This window comes from Melitaea cinxia, chromosome 4, assembly GCF_905220565.1.
Source record: "Melitaea cinxia chromosome 4, ilMelCinx1.1, whole genome shotgun sequence".
Lineage (NCBI taxonomy): Eukaryota > Metazoa > Arthropoda > Insecta > Lepidoptera > Nymphalidae > Melitaea > Melitaea cinxia.
This window is the reverse complement of record NC_059397.1, coordinates 15574946-15595958: the sequence shown is the minus strand read 5'-3', so window position 1 is coordinate 15595958 and position 21013 is coordinate 15574946. Positions and strand designations below refer to the sequence as shown.

General features: G+C 31.8%; 1 protein-coding gene across 1 annotated transcript in view; it reads right to left on the bottom strand.

Moving 5' to 3' along the window:
• Positions 1-829: 829 nt before the first annotated feature.
• The window catches only part of LOC123670427, a 36911-nt gene continuing 16727 nt past the window's right edge, over positions 830-21013 (bottom strand). The window contains exon 2 of the mRNA XM_045603922.1: positions 830-1095. Coding sequence (XP_045459878.1) covers positions 830-1095 — 266 coding nt within the window. The remainder of the gene's footprint in view (positions 1096-21013) is intronic.

Genomic DNA, 21013 nt, shown 5'->3' with positions numbered 1-21013 from the left:
AACCAACAATTTCTGCGATTAGTCCGTTTAAACAAAAAAAAAAAAAACTCTTCAAAATTTATAATATTGGTAAAGATATAATTATTATTTACACGACTATTTAATGTGGAGTCCGCATGATACGTGGTCAACGAAACAAATGTCTTTAAAAACTATTATTTTATTAGCACAACTTATTAATAAAAATACTTATTAATAGTAGGAAACAGAGGTGTGGAGATACAGTGATCAATTAAAAAAAAAACAAAGCAACGTAATGGAACTAGAACTGCAGATTTATTGTGTCGAATATTTGAGATACATTGGTTTTCATATGATTTGGTAACAAAGGAATTGTTAAGGGATGTTTGGTTATCATTAATGATTTGTTTGGTATCAATTAATGAATTGTAAGTACAATTAATTTATTGACTAGATTAATGGTCCTAAAGGTGAGTTACAAATGTAAGTAAATAGGAATAAACAATGTATAACGAATAGGCTAATGATTTTAACGGATAGACTAATGATTTTAACACCACCCCCTTAAAATGAAGAATGGGGCTTTCTTGAAGTGGCCGATTTTTAGGAGTAATTTTCTTCATCTTCCGAGATACACGAAGTTGTAGAAATAATAGCCATTAGAATTTTTATGTTCTGTCTTTGTCTTGAGCTGTCGAAGCAATTGTTGAAGATTTGGATTCTTCTTGGCTGGTCGTCGCTGTTATCGTTTCAAGAAAATTGTAGAGGTTGAATTCGATGCCAGGGACAATATTTGTATAGTAGAAAGAGGAACATAATTGTTCCGAAAGTAAAACTTGTAACGGGCAAAGTCAAAATGACGTTATTTTCAAATAAATTTTTGTTGTTGTTCACTTAAAACTCGATACTGGGTGTTTATTTGGTCGTTAATAACATTTAAAGCGTCAACTGGAATAGTCCTTATTGTTATCGGTAGTAGTTCTGGAGAAGTTGTCTTGAACAAATCTGGACTGCAGTTGTCTTCGAGGTTATCGGTCGTTATGGGATCTGTTACATTTGATTCGGTGTATTTTTGATGGTGGTAGATCTTTAGCTGTTGATAGGAGTATTTCCATTTCGCAGTTTGGTATTGAGCTATAATTGTAAACTGGCAAGTCTCAGCATACACTTCTTTTCTGCGCGAAGATTTTATATCCGTTGAGGTGACTCAAAGAGCTGTAGTGTTGACGTGTTGGTGAAATGGCAAGATATGAATGCTCGGGGAATAAGGTGGAATAAAAAAACATGATATGGTGGAAAAGAATAGTGTAATATGATAAAGTGAAAAGTTCTCATTTTTCACTAAAGGAAATTCTATTACATATACTAGTTTGTTTATGTAGATATTGGAAGAATTTTTGTTGATTCTATGATGTTGTGTATATTTTCAATGTTAATACGTGTAACGAGATTGTTATTTGTTCTGATATTACAATTGGCTAAGAGTTGTCTGTATATAAGCTTTGTTGATATAATCGAGGTATGGATCTCTCCCGATTTAATAAACAAAATGCTTGTTATGATGTCATTTAATTACATTTGTAACGAAATTATGAATTCTAAAATTTTGATAGAAACAGTCTATGTGTACTCTGATGCTTATAATTCAAAAATAATTTTATTCGTGTTATTCAAATATAAGATTAGTTTTTGTAGATTATCATTAATTGAATTTTTGTCTTACTAAATTCGTGCAATAGTTTCCATTAAAGAAAGCTACAGTTGAGGATATTATCATAATATTTATCTTTTTTTGCATCCGGAGTTTGATGAGTTATTTCAAACCAGTGCTTAAGCCATTCAATAACTTGCATCCGATACGGTAGTTCTTAGTATACTAACTGAGTTAGCTTAATCTACTATTTATTTCCCACATGATGAAAGGGGCCTATTCCCAACAGTGGGAGGCTACAGGCTGAATGCGTAACTCTTATAAAAGAGTTCGTTGTATATACGATAGGGCTATATTGTAATTGCTTAAAAGGGTTTCGCTGTTAATGACTAAATGTTCAAGAGAGTCGCGAGATATGAATAAGGGTTTCTTGGTTTTTATATAGTTAGCCAATTAAAAAAGGTTAGTAGGTCGTTTAGACCGAATATAAAATCATCATATCAAAAATTTCGATCTAGCGGGTACATTGTTCCATAGCTTAATTGGCTAGAGCACCGACACGGCCAGTCGGAGATGCAGGTTCGATCCCCGCTGGAATGGTCGATTTTTAAATTTTTTTTACCGTGAAAACTATCGCGCATCGTAATTTAGAGCTAGATAGATAGATACTCTTTACTATACACAACAACAATCAACAAAATACGAATACTTTTGGAATGGTATGACATATACTATTAAAGACTACATTGAAAATTGTAAAACGTGTCAACGTAACAAAACACAGCGTAAAACTTTTAAAGCACTCATGGTCATTACTACCTCTTCTTCCGAACCATTTGAACGAGTAACTATCAATCTAGTGTAATATTTTGATATTTTATATCATATTGTGTAGCTAAATGTACATTTTAAATAATAAGATAATATTGTGACCGTGTAAACTATAATTAGATGACAAACATTTAGAGAACATTTAGAAATTATCAGTAATTACTAATGAGTGCAGAGTCCATGAGACTGTTTGTTACTTTCTCAAATGTGTTTACAATTGTATTGGTTTATAATGTCCTCCACCCATAATGTTAGGCAGTTCCTTGAGTTCCTTCAGTCCCTTCGGACCTCCGAGTCAGCTACAATATTTCATAGAGTTGTATAAGCAAGTAGAAGTTTATAATTTATAACTGTTGTATGTAATAAATAAACATCTACCAACGTCACGCCGCTGCTTGTACCTCAAGACCCCTCCTGACTACTGAACATTACACTAGTATCTTACTCTTACATTACAGGTGACTCTAACAAATACATACTGACACTAGAAGACGACTTAACTAGATTGTTCAAGCTGTCCCTGATAAACAAGCTTTTTCTATTGCAAAGTCACTCCTCATCTTTTGCCAACATTAGGTATCCCTAAGCGCTTCCATTCCGACCAAGTCGGCGAATTTGTAAATAATATATTAAAACAACTAGTCAAACTCTTAGGATCACAACACACATTCAGTACAGCGTGTCACTCACAAACTAACGGTTCCCTAGAACGATTCTATGCCGTACTTAGAGATCATATTCGTATGTATTCCACGAAAACTTCTCACGACTGGGACCGCATCGTACCCCTAGCTATAATGTGTAATACCTCACCTAATCAGTCCACAGGCTTCACACCTCATGAACTCTTATTCGGTTACAAACCTAATTTGCTTTACACCTTTAAAAATACACGTGAATACACCACAAATGACCATCTCAGTGACCTTAACGAACACCTTAGAATTTCTCGCGATATAGCTCAAAGAAACCTTAACGACATGAAAGATAAAGCAAAAACACGCTACGACAGTAATATAAAAAACATAGTTGATTTTCAATTAGGTGACAAAGTCATGCTCCGCGTTCCAAATGCTAATAATCTTGATAGTAAATGGGAAGGACCTTATGAAATTACAATAAAAAAGGTTTTAACGAAAATTATATTACCAAGAAATCACGTAGAAATCAATTAGTACACGGAAATCGTTTAAAACCCTTGCGAGATCGTAATAATCATCTCGACACGTAGTTTGAACAATATTAGATAGTTCCAGATTTATAAGTATTTATTTTTAAATAATTTATACAATACTAGCTGACCCGGCGAACTTCGTATCGCCTAACACAAACTTTATCGTATGGTATTAAAGTTCAAATTGACTTTTAAGTATTATCACAAATTTTTTGTATGGGAGTATAGAAAAATGTTGTTTTTAGACTTTTTCAGGAAATTTTAATTTTTTTTTTTTAGAATTTTTCCATCCACCATCCTCGTACTTCAAGGAATATTTTAAAAAAAGAATTAGCGAAATCGGTCCAACAGTTCTCGAGTTTTGCGCTTAGCAACACATTCAGCGACTCATTTTTATATTATAGATACAATTAAAATACTGTTATTTTACATATTTCTATTTACAAACTATACAGTTCAACCAAATCTTTGTAATTCAAAGTCAATCTTTATAATTTATTTCTATAATTTAAGTACAATTAAAATAATAATATCTTTCAGGTTACAGCACCACTTGGTGATGGCCAACTCTACTCTACAAAATCATCACATCTTATGATCCCCAACTTTTAAAAGATAAATTCACTGAAATCATGAATAACCCTTATTTTAGTTTTATCATTTTATCTATACTTAAATTTATACTATACATACTTCTATACAAATTATACAAATTCCTTAAAAGTCTATATCAATAAATTAAGTAAAAACGCGTACTAAGTCGAATTTCTTATTCCTTTCTAGGTACTCTACAATAATAAACGTTGATGGACTGAATTATGACCGTAGACGAACTACCATCTAAGTCTGGCTTATTCTACCAAACCCTTGGAGACATCCTCATCTCAGAAAGCTCCTGGAAACTAGTTATCTTTAGAAATCTAGAACCACTTTTTCTCTCACGTGATTCTTTAAAATGATTGATCGCTAATTATGAAACTGTCATAAAATCTAGTAAATATATTACGCCTAGTATTTATACAACGAAATCCTTCACCAAAATTAGTTTAGATAAAATAGATATTAGATTGAATGAACTTAGCTACTATACAAATAACTACAATCGTGTCAAACGCGCATTAATAGACGGCCTTAGTACAGTTTTAAAATAGTTAATAGGCACTCCTGACGCGAAAGACGCTCAATACTACAACCAATGCATCGAATTACTAGAAAAACAACAATTAGACCATATAGTATTAAGTCAACAACTACAGATCATTTCCTCCACCATTTCTAATTTCAATGACACCTTTTCACGAATTTCCAACGACGAATACTCTATGAATGATAATCTGAACAAGATTAGCTCTTATCTGAATAGAACAAATAAGATAATTTTCAATTTAAAAGTATCCGAAGAAATATCGACTGTTTCAATTCAAATTCTTGAATCGGTTCTTTCTTTAGAGAGAGAATCAAAGGAAATTATAAGAAGCATATTGTTTATAAAATCAGGAGCAATTCACCCTTCTATTATTTATACCAGCAGACTTTATAAAGAACTTTTAGCAACAAACCATATAAGAATAAATAACAATTTAGTCGCACTTATAACATTAGAAAACATTCATGACATTCTGCAGTCATCTACACCTACATCTTATATTTATCTCAACAAATTAGTATATATATTAGAATTCTCTTTAGTTAAAAACGAAAAATTTAATCTTTATCACATGTTTTCTATACCTATTAAACATTATAACTCCTCCTATTATTCAACCTTATTCCCTGAGCATACATATCTTGCCGTTTCTACTACACGACAACATTACGTCACCACGAGTCTTCTGAAAAACTGCAAGTTGTTTACAACAAGAACAAGAGTTTGCAAGGACCTGCCAGTATATAACTACAACTCCAGACCCATATGCGAAATCTCCATTCTACAATCGTCCAGCAAGGAACTACCAAGTAATTGCGAGTTGACCACCTTCTCTACACAAGTGGACACCTTTCAATTCATCGGAAACAACCAGTGGATATTTCTGCAAAGGTTCAAGACACCATGTGTAGTCGAATGCGGAAACGAAATAAAACACCAAGAAATCTCCGGCACCGGTTTAATTTCCCTGAAACCAGGATGATGCAAGTTCTACACCGCTTTTGTAACCCTCAACGCAGAAGAGGATACAATGACGAACCTCACTCATCCAATCATCACAGTGAAAATTGAAGACACCTGTCCTCCTGAAGCACTTAAACAACCAATCCCACCTGAGTTACACCATATAAAGGTGAAAAACGTTCCCCTAGATTCCTTAAATGATTAAGAACAAGTCAAAGTCCAAAAACAACTTCTGAAGGAACAACAGAACTCCTTCAACAATAATATTTCCAGTCCTAAATACTCTTTCGTCGCTATAGCACTCGGCTTATCAATGCTTATTTCTTTTATACAAATGCTGTCCATGGCGTCTCTGGTCTCGTCATTTCTGGTCTCGAAATCTAGGCCAACCGGACCTTCGGCGCAGGTCAGGGGGCATACAAATATTCAACAACTGTATCAACAACTCAAGACGAAGATCGAACGCAGGAATTCCAATGCCTATTATTCCGACGACATCGTGCATCTCAGAAGAAGATGAAGAAGCCTCAACATCAACTTCAAGTCCTCAAAAATTGGCGACTTCAAATAAGCACCGATCTTTATTCTAAGGGGGGAGGTGTTATATAAGCTACCTATACCTATTGCTATTATATATAATGTATAATATAAACGAATCTGTTAATGTTACCTACTTCCATATCATGTATTGTCTCTGTAATCTTTAGTGTTTAGTTGTGATAAGCAATATTTACTATTTACTTCTATTAGCATGTAATTAGTTAATCACTATTAGAATGTGAACAATATTTATTATTTACTTTAATATTATATGTACTTTAAACCCTTAATTATGTAAAAACAAATTTTTTATGTAGAATAATTAATAAGTTAGTATCCTATTCTAAGCCTCATAAATACTCCAGGACTCCCTAAATCACGCATTCTATTTCCAACTCCTAATTATATCAGTATTATGTTTCTTTGATCGTTATTACTATCTATATTAATTAGGTTTCTTTACATTAAAAGTTATTATTGAAAGTGTTAATAAATAAATTAGTTTTTAAAAAGACTATTTTTGCTCTCGCCACATAACACAGGTAACACAAAAATAAAATCGTACAAATTAAAAATAGCATGGTGTCGTCTCCTGTCAAAGATTTTCATTGTAATATGAAACTTTGAATAGTTAGGGGTTTCTGTAAAGAACTCACTATAGACGACGCCACGGTCGCTTAGACCGAATATAAAATCATCATATCAAAAATTTCGATCTAGCCGGTACACCGTTCCATAGCATAATTGGCTAGAGCACCGACGCCGTCAGTCGGAGATGCAGGTTCGATCCCCGCTGTAACGCTCGATTTTTGATATTGTAATGTCTACATATTTTTAAACAAATTATACTTTAATGTTAGTCAAAGATAAATAATATTTAAACTAATTCTAATTTAATATTATTTCAAAGATAAACAACATTTGGAAATTACCAAATTACCAGGTATTGTTAATGAGTGCAGAGTCCAGAGTTGGTCGTTTTGCTTTTCTCATAGTATTTTTTACAATGTTTTGATTTATAAAGATCCTCCACCCCAATGTAAGACCCGTCCGTAACAAGCGTCCATAACGACAGTCCAAAGCGACAGTCCATAACAACAGTCCGAAGCGACAGTTTGTAACAAGCAGTCCTTCGCAACGGTTCATTACTATAAAACGAAGCTAATAGTAGTAATAAATAAACTTCGATACATGACGTCACGCTGCTGGTTGTCATTTCAAAACCCCTTCCGACCACCCGAACACATTTTTAGTGTCAAAAGTGGGATTGATAAAAGGCTATTGAAATATTATAGTACTTTTATTTCCTGGCAAACATTTGAACGGGTTGATCTTCAGTTCTCAGCGTCACTATACGTACTGGAAGTTGAAGACAATAAGGCTCGAGGCATCATATCGACAGTGGCGAGTCACCCGAAGCAGTCAAGAGCACATCAAGATACTGAGCGAGCGTAGTTCTTCACTGGGACAGGCCAGTACCACAGCAACGAGTTAGTAAACCTTTGGCAGCGTTCGCGCTACTACGTGCATCGCAACGATACGACGCGACCCAGCAAGGCAAAACGGACTCCACAGTATACAACTACGTCATCCAAATGAGTCGTATAATTGTTGGTATATTGTGTATTATAAAGAATAGTAAGATTTTATAGAGAGTTTATGTGAAACTTATAATTAAATTTAAAGAATTATAGAAATCCATATATAATTAATTCAGATTATTAATTGCTTGTAAATTGTCATTTAAAATCTTTTTTTTTACAGCTCAGAGAATAAAGTTTCTGGTGGGTTTATAGATATCGGTCTCGCAGAAAGAATGATCAAAAAATACGATGGCGATAACGCAAATTTACATGTGTTCATCGATAACTGTAATAATGTGTTCGCTTTATTAAATACAGTTTATAAAATCGCATTTGTGTCAGTAATACTATCTAAAATTGAAGGCAATATTAGGTCAACATTATTAAATAGATCATTTTCGTCATGGGAAAATTTAAAAGAACATTTATTAGAAAATTATCCAGAAAAAAGGACATTTGTGCAGTGACAATTAGAACTCAATTCGTGCAGACAGGGTCAAAATAAATCTATGTATTTCAAAATACTCTAGTAGGATCGAAAACTGCTATATAAAATTAATTCAATCTTTGGACCCCAAGATAACAAAAGAAGCTCGCGAAGCGAATGTAGACTTATTAAAAAAACAAGCATTAAATATTTTTATTAGTGGTCTTCTACCGCAACTTCACATTTTATTAAAGTCTCAGAAACCTTTAACGTTTGAAGATGCAGTTTCTATCGCGATTTCTGAAGAACAAGAATTTAAATTTAGGCAAGAAATGAGTGCTAGACAAAATTATAATGAGGCTATTGAAATTAAAAAACATCCAAATTTCAATAGAGAAGATGGCTGACAATTACCACCTGCTTGGGACCCCATTATTAATATAATTAAATCAAAAACCAAGCATAATTCACCACAGATTAAAGACTCAATTAGCACATTCTGCGTAGATAGGACTATATAAGATATTGATGTATGTCGGGTAGTTTCGAATAACTTTGTAACGTTGGGACGTCTGACACCTCAGTCCCCCCGTGACCATGGTTGCTGTAAAGTATCTGAAACGTCGGGAATCAAAAGTTAATAATAAACCGCGATAAAATCCGGAAAAAAGTTGTTTCATTAAATGAGTAAAATTCGCGTAAACATTAGAAAACAAGGAAACCTATCTTATTCAATAAACTCGAGGAGCATAACGATAAGTTTCCAAATAATGTTAACGTGATAGTTTTTACATAAATAGATTTAGACGTTGAGAACGATAAGATGCTTTTAGAATACGAACCTTATCCAGAAGAATTAAAATCTAAGAAACCAATTCAATATGATGCACTGAGTATATCAGATAATAGTAGGAAAATTTATTTTTCTTTTCCAAAAAATAATTATTGGGATAGTTTAACGTACGAATATTTGAGTGCAAATTATCATGTTAGCAGATTATCTTAAGCATTACGTAAATGAAGATCAAACTAATTGGGACAAATGGATCGATTTTGCAATGTTTTCCTATAACACAAGTGTTCGCACTTCAACTCAATTTACACCATTCGAATTAATATTTGGTTTTAAAACAAATATACCTGGTTCTATAATTAAAAAACCTGAATTTAAATATTTTTATGATAATTATTTAGACGACCTTACTTTAAAATTACGTAAGTCACGAAAAATTGCAAGAAACAAACTTATTGAATCCAAAGAGTACAATAAAAAAATATACGATAAAAAATGTAAGGATATACGATTCAAAGTAGGAAATTGAGTATATTTAAGTAACGAAGCAATAAAACCTGGAAAATCACGTAAGATATCACCTTACTGGTTAGGACCTTACAAAATTATTAAAATCAATTCTTCAAGTAATGTAACAATTAAGATAAAAAATAAAAAAAAAAATAAACTACATACAAATAGACTGAAACATGCGTTTGTTTCAGAATGAACCTTTTTCGTTTTTTGATATTCCTGACATGGATACAGTATGTAATAAATAGCGATAAGTTATATAATATTAGTGTAATAGATAAAGGTGGTATTTACTACGAAATCTTAGGAAAAGTTAATCATTTTGATAGCGAATGGAACTTAATAACATATTTATGTAGATATAGTGGATATTCATAGAAAAATAAACTTAATTCAGGATACATATATTAAAACTAAAGATCTTTGCCATCACGAAACGTTTACGAAATTTTCCTTATGTCGCTTGTAATCTTGGAACAAATAATTCCTCAATTAACGATTCAAGAGAACATTTTTTAAGAATTAACTGGTTTTCATTATTATAGAGTGAAACGACCATATATGGATGGAGTAGGAAGTATTTTTAAAATATTATTTGGAACTTTAGATGCTGAAGATGCGAAAATGTATAACGATGCAATTGAAAATTTAGATAAAAATGAACACGAAGTATTGAATTTACTGGAAGCTCAATCTAATATAGTTAAGTCGACAATTTCTAATTTTAATAGTACACTTACAGATTTAAATCTTAATGAAAAAATATTTAACGAAAATTTGAACTTATCATCAAATTATACAAAAGATATAGGTAAAAAAATATTCAGTATTAAAATAGAACAAGATATTGACGAACACGTGTCATTATTAACCTTAATAACTACTGAAGTTAATAATGAAATTTCAACAATTATTATTAATGCAATTTTATTCGTGAAAAATAATGCCATTCATCCGGTTATCATAAACTCGGAGCAATACGGAATAGAATTAAGAAAAAACTTATCATATTTACCTCCACAAACATAGTATCCACTAGAGCTTATTCAAAAAGATATTCCTGAATTATTATCGTTAGCAAATTTAGTATCATATGTAGCAAATGAAAAACTTGTTTTTGTAATAAAGACTCCTTTGATCACAAAAGCTAATTATGATTTCTATGTTTTACCAGTTCCGATTAAAAGTAGTGATAATACTTTTATATTTGTTTTACCTAATTTTAAATACTTTTTAATTTCAAGTAGTAAGATTCATTGTACTAGCTTAGAAAATTTAAATCTGTGTAAAGTCTTACAGAATAATGGGAGATACATATGTAAGTTGGAAACTGCCTTATATTCTGTACATACAAACAGAACATGTGAAACCGAATTAATGTACGGTAATAAAAAAAAATATTTAGTGAATGTGATACAAGAGTAGGTTATTTTGATTATAATTATTGTTTTGAATTTAGATAAAAAATGATTTATTAAGTTTTAATACATACGTTCGATGATTTGATTTATTTATTGTATTTTTGTTTAGGATATTATTGTATTATGAGTTATGAATTATTTTATTGGTCCGAGTTTAATATTGAGTTTGAAAATAAACTGTGTTTATTTTTTTATAGCGGGTCCCTATTTCGGTATTAACCTCATTTGCAAAGACTTTTAAACTAACTACTAAGACTAAGATTAAAGCATTTTTTTTATACAAAATATTATACATATTTACAATTCACAACTTAAATTAAATTAAAGATTAAAGCGGTTATATTGATATGAGATATTTTGATATTAAGTTAATCAACAATTTTGCTGCGACAAAGATCTACCCTGAGAAAATAGTCAGTTAAACTTTCAGCAAGTTTTTAAAACATGGACTGAAACTGTAAATTAAAATGCGCGATAGTTTTGGCGTCAGAAAACTTTTCGATTAAATGTGATTTGAGCTCATCCTAACAAGCATATTGTCTACAGTGAATGATGTCCTCGGATGATGGACTATCACTATTGTTTGGTCATCTTCACTAGTTAAGTTAAACGCGGAATCACAAGATCTGATGAATCTGTATACTTTCTGTGGGTGTGTTGTGTCGAATGTTGGGATGAGTTTGAGCAGAGTGTATATATGATTTAAGTGCCATTGTTTTTGTATTTAGTGTTTGAGAACGTATATCGTTAATGATATATAGGGTCATAGAAATGAATTTAATATAAAATAATAATATAACAATAAAGGGAACAGTGCGAGGGATTGAGCAGACAAATTTGCCACTTACCAGAGTAACATGATAATGTAGCCCATCGCAGGTTCGGCGTACTTCTTTAAAGCTTTCAGGTACTGTGTGTCGATCTTCTAGTTTAGCACTCGTTTTATACGTCTTCTTTGCGATTGGATCCTACCGACTGCACCAAACTTGTTACATGGTCAGCGAAACAAATGTATTATTAAAATCTGTTATTTTATTATCACAAATTATTAATAAAAATACAAAGAGTTAGAAAACAGAGGTTAAAAGATGCAGTGAAATATTAAGAAACAGAGCAATGTTATGAGACTAGATTCGGAGATTGAATGTGTCAAATATTTGAGATACATGAATATTTATAGATTTGGTAACAAAGAAATCATTAAGGGATGTTTGGCTATTTACCAAATAATGGATAGTAAATACAATTGACTTATTGCTACACTTATGGTACTAAAGTTTAGTTACAAATGTCAGTAACTAGTGATAAACAAAGTACAACGATTAGACTAATGATCCTAAGATAATGTTAACATTGTGATTAATAATGATTTGTAAATAATTATAACAGAGTGATTAGTATGTTAGGGCTAGATTGTGGTGGAGTGCGTACGTAGCAACCACACCAATCGAATTATTTTTTGCAACCGTACAAAAAAAAATTTGTTTCACGAGCAAAATATATTCCTTATAGTAAATAAATAAAAAAATATCTATACAATACATACATGGTCGTCTGTTCCTAAAGTAAGCAACTTAGTTCTTGTATTATAGGTAATAGCCGACGGGTATAGCTACTAACATTTTTTTCGATAATCATACATATAAATAATACCTATATAAATACACATATATATTACACCCAGACTCTGGGTGGGAATCGAACCCATAGCCCCCGGACCAGAAAGCAGGGTTACTACAAACTGCGCCAACGGGCTAGTCAAATAATAAATAAATTAAAATATTTTTCAAAATTTGCAATATTTAATATACAAATAATTTATGTATGCATAAAAGAAATGTTTATATATTTTTATCGCTTTGTCAGTGTTATCTTTATTGGCATAAAATGGGTGTCATCAAATATAGTAAGCCGATGAAGTGCAGTTAAGATCAAGTTATAATCATTTTATTTTTGAAAAGGACTTTATTATTGATTGCATACAAACAGAAACACAATTAAAATATTTATAAAACTATACAGTAATATATTATATACTGGTATTAAAATATTGGCACTTAAAATATTTTGTATATAATTATATCAAAGTTGCATGATGCGTTTGTTGTTTGATTCTTAGAAAAACAACACGATGTATTTAAATGTATTAAAACAAAAAGTAGGTTTTAAAACAATTTGGTGCAAAAGCGAATCACTAAACATTAAGAAATCGAAAAGAATCCCGAAAATTTTCTGGACGCTCGTAAAATAGGTCATTTATTCAGGTGTCCACAAACAGGCTAATTCTGCAAAAATTATACGGTCCGGTACGAAGGCGGACATTTTATTTGAGGAGAACCTTTAAGAACTCATTTCACTAGTGGGCCATCTCGCTACAGGACGGATTTCGCATCTCCCCAAGTGTTTCACATTAAGTGAGATTTAAGGTTTCCTTTTATTTTCGTGGATATAAAAATTCTTTTGTATAAATTTGTACAATCTTCATCTCTCCTTTTTTCGCCACCTGCTGTATTGTAACTGTCACAACTTAAGCCATAATGGCTCATTGAATGGAATGACTTAACAGGAACATCGATGTTTAAAATTCGAAAAAGAAACGTTTTTAAAGACTAAATTTGCTTAAAACTTTTTATTTGCGCAGAAGGTGGCGTGATATTAAAATCTCAGACATTATTCGGTTATTTGAATAGCTAATGCTAAAATAAAACTCTAATTCTATTGATATGGCTTAATCTCTGGGATATTTAGAGATTACTATGCTTTTACTTAATCTCTCAATATCATATCGTTAACAAAACAAAAAAGAAATATATATATTTGTTTCATTTTATATTAATATATATATCTATAATAAAACGAAAATATAGTAATTTTTTCTTTCAACATGCATAAGAATAAAAATATAGTTCTGAAACATCATTTCAAAGTCGTATTTGAAAATATTTTAGATACTGTACCTAAAATTAACATAAATAATATTCAATTTGATTAATTTTATTTTTATATTTCATTGTACACCACAAATATATTATAAACAACACTTAAGGATTGTTAGTTTACTTAGTTACGTATTATCAAGTACAATGGGCGGACTTATGTCTAATCAGCCATTCCTTCAAGACAACCTAAATTGACATAAATTTTATTTATTTCATCACTTTTCGTGATTACATAATATACTTTCACATTTACAAATTGAGGGTAAATAAATTAAAGATCTTACACAGACGTTTTTAGGTCGACATAAATGAAATTAGTTGCATAATATTCAGAAACAAAGAACACGCACAGATAATACTTCATAAGCTACTAAAATTATAGCTGCTGATATTCTGAGCGTGGTACACTAAAATAGGCTTCTTTCAGCTAAACTTACAATATTAACATGCTTTTTGTTCTTTATTAGAAGGTATTGATTCGAATTATTCAGGGTCTCGCGTGCCATACCTCAGTCATGACTTTCTCTGAATATTTAAGCCTAGACCTACCTGTAATAACAATTTTGCTAGTTGTATTGTTCGTGTAATTACTACGTGATTACATTACATTGCTACGGATTCAATTATTATTGACGAATCAATATATGACTTATTTATATAGATATTAAACGTACTTGGTTAAAAAAATAGTGAAAATAAATAGTGTGAAATTGAATAAAACTCGAATATTCATAAAACCTATCGATCAGTAAAAAATCATTGGAGAATGATAGAAGGTAGGGAACTATTGAATCTATACGCTTAAAAATTTGCATGACAAACTTTAATTTATTCCGTCATAATACTACTAACATCGAAAACGTATCGTAGTTGTAAAGAATAATTCAACCGGATTATTATGACAACGTTGTATTGGAATTTTAAGGAATGTGTCACGGGGCTATATAGATCGGTATGGCTTATGTAGGAAATTCTGACGAATAACAAACATGTTTCAAACATTAAAAAAAAAAACATTGAAGACTTTAGAGATTGAATGCTAATAGCCAAGATACTTCAAATGTACCCATATATCACGGAGTCGCTTTAAGGACTTCTTATCATAATCTTATTACCTTAACGCACTAATGATAGACCCCGTGATATCATATTGGATTGTCATAGAAATTGAAGTACTATCTGTTCGATTATTTTATATAGAAATTAAAATAAGTGGTCTAAATCCAATTTTACGATTTTGATACATAAGAACAGCAAATGAAAAACCCTCACGATGACGCACTTAGACAGTATATTTAATTTTTTATAGTAAAAAATCGTTGTGTGACTTATTATTACTTACATTCTAAGACTGTTGTCATTAATTATCTCATAATTAAAAACTTAAAATTTAATTATAATCAATTTTCTTAAAGTTCGCTCCAGCCTGTAATATCCCACTACTGGGCATAGGCCTCTTTCCTCATGTAGAAAGGATCAGAGCTTAATCCACCACGCTGCTCCAATGCGGGTTGGCGGATATATTCACTACTATGAGTAACGATCGCTATCAGGTGTACATAATTACAACCGGGAGCGACGGCTTAACGTGCTCTCCGAGGCACGTTGGGGAGACCCACAAGGACTGCACAAATATCCAGGCAAACACCTGTATAGCCAATACAAATGTTTGTCATATGCGGGGATCGAACCCGCAACCGCCAGCGAAACAGGTACAATCAATGGCTGTAACCGTTGCGCCAACGCGGCGTCGATCTTAACGTTACGTTTAAGATAATTGTGTTTGCTCGCAAATGAAAAAGACCGACTTCAACTAAATCGACAAGTAATACAAAGTAAGTAGTTGAAAAAAATTTACAAACGCACTAGTCGTCACTACGATTTTTGAGGGTTTCCCTCGATTTTTCTGGGATTCCATCATGAGATTCTGGTTACCTTATTCATGGTACCTTAGGATATCTCCTTTCCAACAAAAAAGAATGATCGAAATCGGTTCATAAAGGGCGAAGTTATCTCCGAACATACATGTATACGTTCGAATTGAGTAACCTCCTCCTTTTTTGAAGTCGCTTAAAAATACACAGTATTGTTATTATTTTTACTAGGTTATGTTTTTTTTTTTTCAATTTAATTGAGAAAATAATTTCTTCCATTTCACGAGCGCTTAGATTAAATTCTATAAAATCGCTTTAAATTTAATCTTTGATTCTTAAATCCATTAAAATATGTTAAATTTTGTGGTACATTCTCATTAAATTTATCGGAAATCCAATACCATATTTTAAAATAAATAAAGCCGCAATCAGCTTGTCCTCTCGATCAGTATAATCTTTTCATGTTCCATTGCGAGCGATAATAGGCTTTGCTGTAATGGCTTAGGGGCTACGAATTCTGACACTGGGTTGGCTTAATCAAATTATTCAAATAAAGCAGATTTCCTCGACTCGCAGGCGCCCGTCGAGTATTCAACAAACACTTGTGTTTACTGAAGACAACTTGTAGAAATTGCAGTACTTTACCTTTGTTTGAGATACGTAAGACTAAAAGTATTGAATGAAAAATATTCCCCTGTATTATAACGAGAATTTCACCTGTTTATTTTTATGTTAAAAATTCCTTTGCTTTATGTCAAATTTCCTTCGTTTCGTTTTGTTTGTATTTTGTTTAAAATAATGATCATTAGAATACCTTTACTGTTGTTTCACAAAAATATGATAATATATATTTATAAGTTGTATATTGTAATTGAAGCATAACAAGCGGTTTTTACATTGAAGTTGTATTTGTTAGCTACGTACTACACTTAAAGTATAGGGTGCAGTGATATCAAGTTGCCTTTTTGTTATTATTATACCAATCGAGTTGTCGGGCTCACAAAGCTCTTCAGTTGAGCTGCTGTCAATTAATTATACAGAATCAATATTGATGAAAATGAATTTTAAAGGTAAGTAAAATAACGAAATACCAATAATTACATTCGTGTATTAGATAAATTGATTTTTTATGCATCATGGAAAGAATTTAGTAACAAGAAATAAAAAAATAAAAAAATATGTTTAAAAAAATCAAGAGAACAAATATCAAACTATGAATTTGTTGTAATTGAATAACGTTTCGTCGTTTGAACGTTATAGATTTTCGTCGATTTCCCCCGGGCTTGAATTCGTTGCTCAGGATGAATTGAAGTTTACTTTTACGTTAACGATGTTATACCAAAATATACTTGTGCTACGCTTCTCAAAATAATAAATACAACTGATGTATTGCTTTTACATGTGTTCTACGAAAGTAACATAACTATTAATCATGCTAGTAAAACGGCAATCGAGTGACAAAAGTACGCTTTTGCCTGTAATATCCCACTACTAGGCATAGTCCTCTTTCCCCATGTAGGAGAAGGATCAGAGCTTAATCAACCACGTTGCTCCAATGCGGGTTAGCGGATATATTCCTTACTATGAGTAACGATCGCTATCAGGTGTACATAATAACAACCGGGACCAACGGCTTAACGTGCTCTCAGAGACACGGTGGGGAGACTCAAAAGGACTGCACAAACACCCAGACCACGGCAAACACCTGTATGGCCAATACAAATGTGTGTCATGTGCGGGCATCGAACCCGCAACCGCCGCAGTGACAAAAGTAGTGGATTTGGAATTTCAAAGTATTTGGAAATAGTATCTCTACAATATTCTTATTTATACAAGTTTTATGTACCTCTCAAAAATTTGTTGTGTACTTTAATAAATATATCATCCAGTAATTTTTCTATTTGTAGTTTTCCTTCTACTCTTATTATCTTCAAAGCTTTTTTAAGCAAGTTTAACAACGAACACGATTGGTATAGGTAGAGAATAAATTATATTTGGAAAATCCAAAAGTACAAACCCCGACGCACTTCTCCTGGTAGGTTTCCTGTAATACTATTATTTGCACCTTATACTCAGCAGCGCCCTCTGGTAGCTTGTATACCAACTAATGATCGACTATACAAAGATTATATATTTGCACATTATTTGGTTTGGTTTTCACAGACGGCTCTGATTCATTCACATCACATGATATTTCACTATGGTAGGGGACTAAAAATATTAATGGTAAGAATTTTTTAGTGTTCATATTCAATAGGCTTCGTAATTAATAGGTCTCCTGGCATAATAAAAAAAAACAGCTTGTTGGGTCAAGTCGTCGCGAACCACTACTGCTATTTTACTATCATCCGTACATTCGACATGTTGAAATCCACATAATATTTATTTAATTGATTCTTTTAACTATAATAGTAGTAAAAAAAGACTTCAGTTGATATTTAATCTATATTTCAATGTGTATTTTGTATAAAAGTGTGTATTTTAAAGCACAGTAATGTATTGTTATAAAAATATAGAGGTTTAAGAGTAACTGCTTCCCATATTTTTCATTTTGTGAGATTTAACCCCAGCCTCCTTGGAGGCGTGCAACACAGTAACTATTAAGTCGTTTGTTTTTTTGTGAAACGGAATAATTTCTCGTAACAAAACGGTAAACCTAAGTTCTGTATTGTGTACATTTACATTTAATTAGATTAGAAATAATCCCAACTACAGTAACGACGTAAACCGCTTGAATACTCCAGCCAAGTCGCTTTCTGAAAATCTAATGAGGCAAGGCTATTATCAGTATGGCTCATTTGATTTTCCGCTTCCCAATCCAAGCGACCTTATTCGGTTACATGTCAGCCGATTTTGAGCTTTATTGAACCGTAATTATGACTATTCAGCCGACCATTGTCAACGAGTCAACTGAGGTAATCTATTTAGCCGTCTGAGTGCAAAATCTTTCACCAAGAACGGTGTTTATTGAATGTTAAATGGGTTCAATGAAATTAAAATAAGTGATTACGCTATAAGCGCCTCGGGAATGTTAGTTCTGCTTAGTTAAATATTTACGTAGTTGCATGTTTCGCTTACTTCGTTTCATAGATTACTATGTAATAATATGTTGTATACTATGGTAAAATTTGAAAAGTATAGCGAAAGTATATTTATGTTGTAATTTTCAAGTGTCTCTATTTTACCTCGTATTGCTACTCTGTGAAAAAGTATTCACTGTAAAATATTCTACAATATAATTTAATGTGTGCAAAATTTAATACTAAGGGTCCAAAAGCACGTAAAACTAAAATATTTATACTTTTCTTTAAAGTATTCATTTATCTCTACTATATTTTCTTATACGATAACAAACAGGAAAAATATGTTCTTTATTGTTCGTAATTGTTGAAGTTTATAATGATTTAGAGATCTAAAGTAATATCCGAATGTAACATATCAAATATAATGACACATTAAACGTGATATTGAGATGAGATTAACATGATAATACTGCACTTACCGCATAGTCGAATACCGAAAGAATTTTTCTTACAAAAATCTATCAAATGGTATCCTAAAATACACTATGACTAAAGTCAAAATGCGTCAATTCCAGATTTAACAAAAATCTTTTAAATCAACAAAAATATGACTTGACAAATAATTTTGTACATTGACAGTATCTATTCTGTTATAAAGTTGTTTTACCTAAAACGTTGACTCGTTACAGAAGCCCTAAATGTCTACGATAATGAAAATGCGTTGAACGATCTAGATGATAATCAAATAAATCATTATGTCCTGGTTTGATTTTTGCAAATTCTAAATTAGGATATTATTGGTAAAATATCTGATGTACACTAATCTTGAAATTGTAAATACATATATCGATCAAATTTATGAAAGTAATAAATAGTAATGAATCGAAAAGTCAAATTACGAAGATCATAGCTAAATATTTATATGTCTAGACTAAAACGTGTGTAATTCTTAAAGGTCTAGACACTTAATTGAACAAGTAGAGGTGGAACGTTTAGTTCTAAGTCTAAAGACGCGACACCTTCTTAAAGTAATTATATTACTTTTGTTTCAGTTTGTCTTTGTACAATAAGTATTTCTTTCTTTTTTTTTTTCTTGATTTTATACATGTACGCAGACGTACACATAAACGCACACATACACGAACACACAAAAGCGCGCGCGCGTGCTCGTTTGCACGTAATCACGCGCGTACAAACAAAAACATTTAAGCAAAGTAATAAAATTTTATTAATATAGAATCTGTATAGATATATTGCACAAAATTGGTCTTACAGTAAACTTAACCTAAGCTGACATCAGACGATATTATGTTAATAACATAACAGAGCGTAACCGGAAACGTGTTTAATCAAGTTTTACTCACATGCAGTGACGGAGAAAATTTCAAATTGATATTCAGGAAAAGTTAATTTCGTTGTCACTAAAATTTCCTTCATACGAGTAAGGTTCGTGTAGGTACCATAGATATTTTATAGGTAGATTAATTTTGTGTGACATTTTATTTTTGTAAGGAATTCGATTAAATAAAGTTTATAATAATTATAATATTGGTTAAATCAATATTAAGTTAGGTTGTAAGATTAGACAGTAAATAACAGAACAGAAGGAATTATTTTGTTAAAAATCTGGAACAGCTTGACTAGGCTAAGTAACTTAACCCCAGAAAAGATTACAGCCTTTTCATCAAAATTGTATATCCTTATAAAAAAGTTTTTTTTTATGTCACTAGGTCGGCAAACAAGCGTACGGCTCACCTGATGGTAAGCGATTACCGTAGCTTATAGACACCTGCAACACCAGAAGCATCGCAAGCGCATTGCCGACCCAATCCCCGACCCCCCCAGGAGCTCTGGTCACCTTACTCACCAAAAGGAACACAACACTGCTTGAAAACAGTATTATTTAGCTGTGATCTTCTGTAAGGTCGAGGTACTACCCCAGTCGGGCCGCTCCATAATTTGAGCAGGAAATTCCTGCTGTGCCCTACCTCAGTTTACACCCAATAAATCAGTATGAATTTTATACATTTTTTTTAACGATAAAATCACTTTAATATGTATTTGTCATTTTTTAAGCTAATATGAAATGTGATTGGCAGAAAGGTTGCTTTAAGTATATAATCTTTTAAATAAATCATTTCAGATGAAACTTTGTAAATTCTTAAAGTTTTCA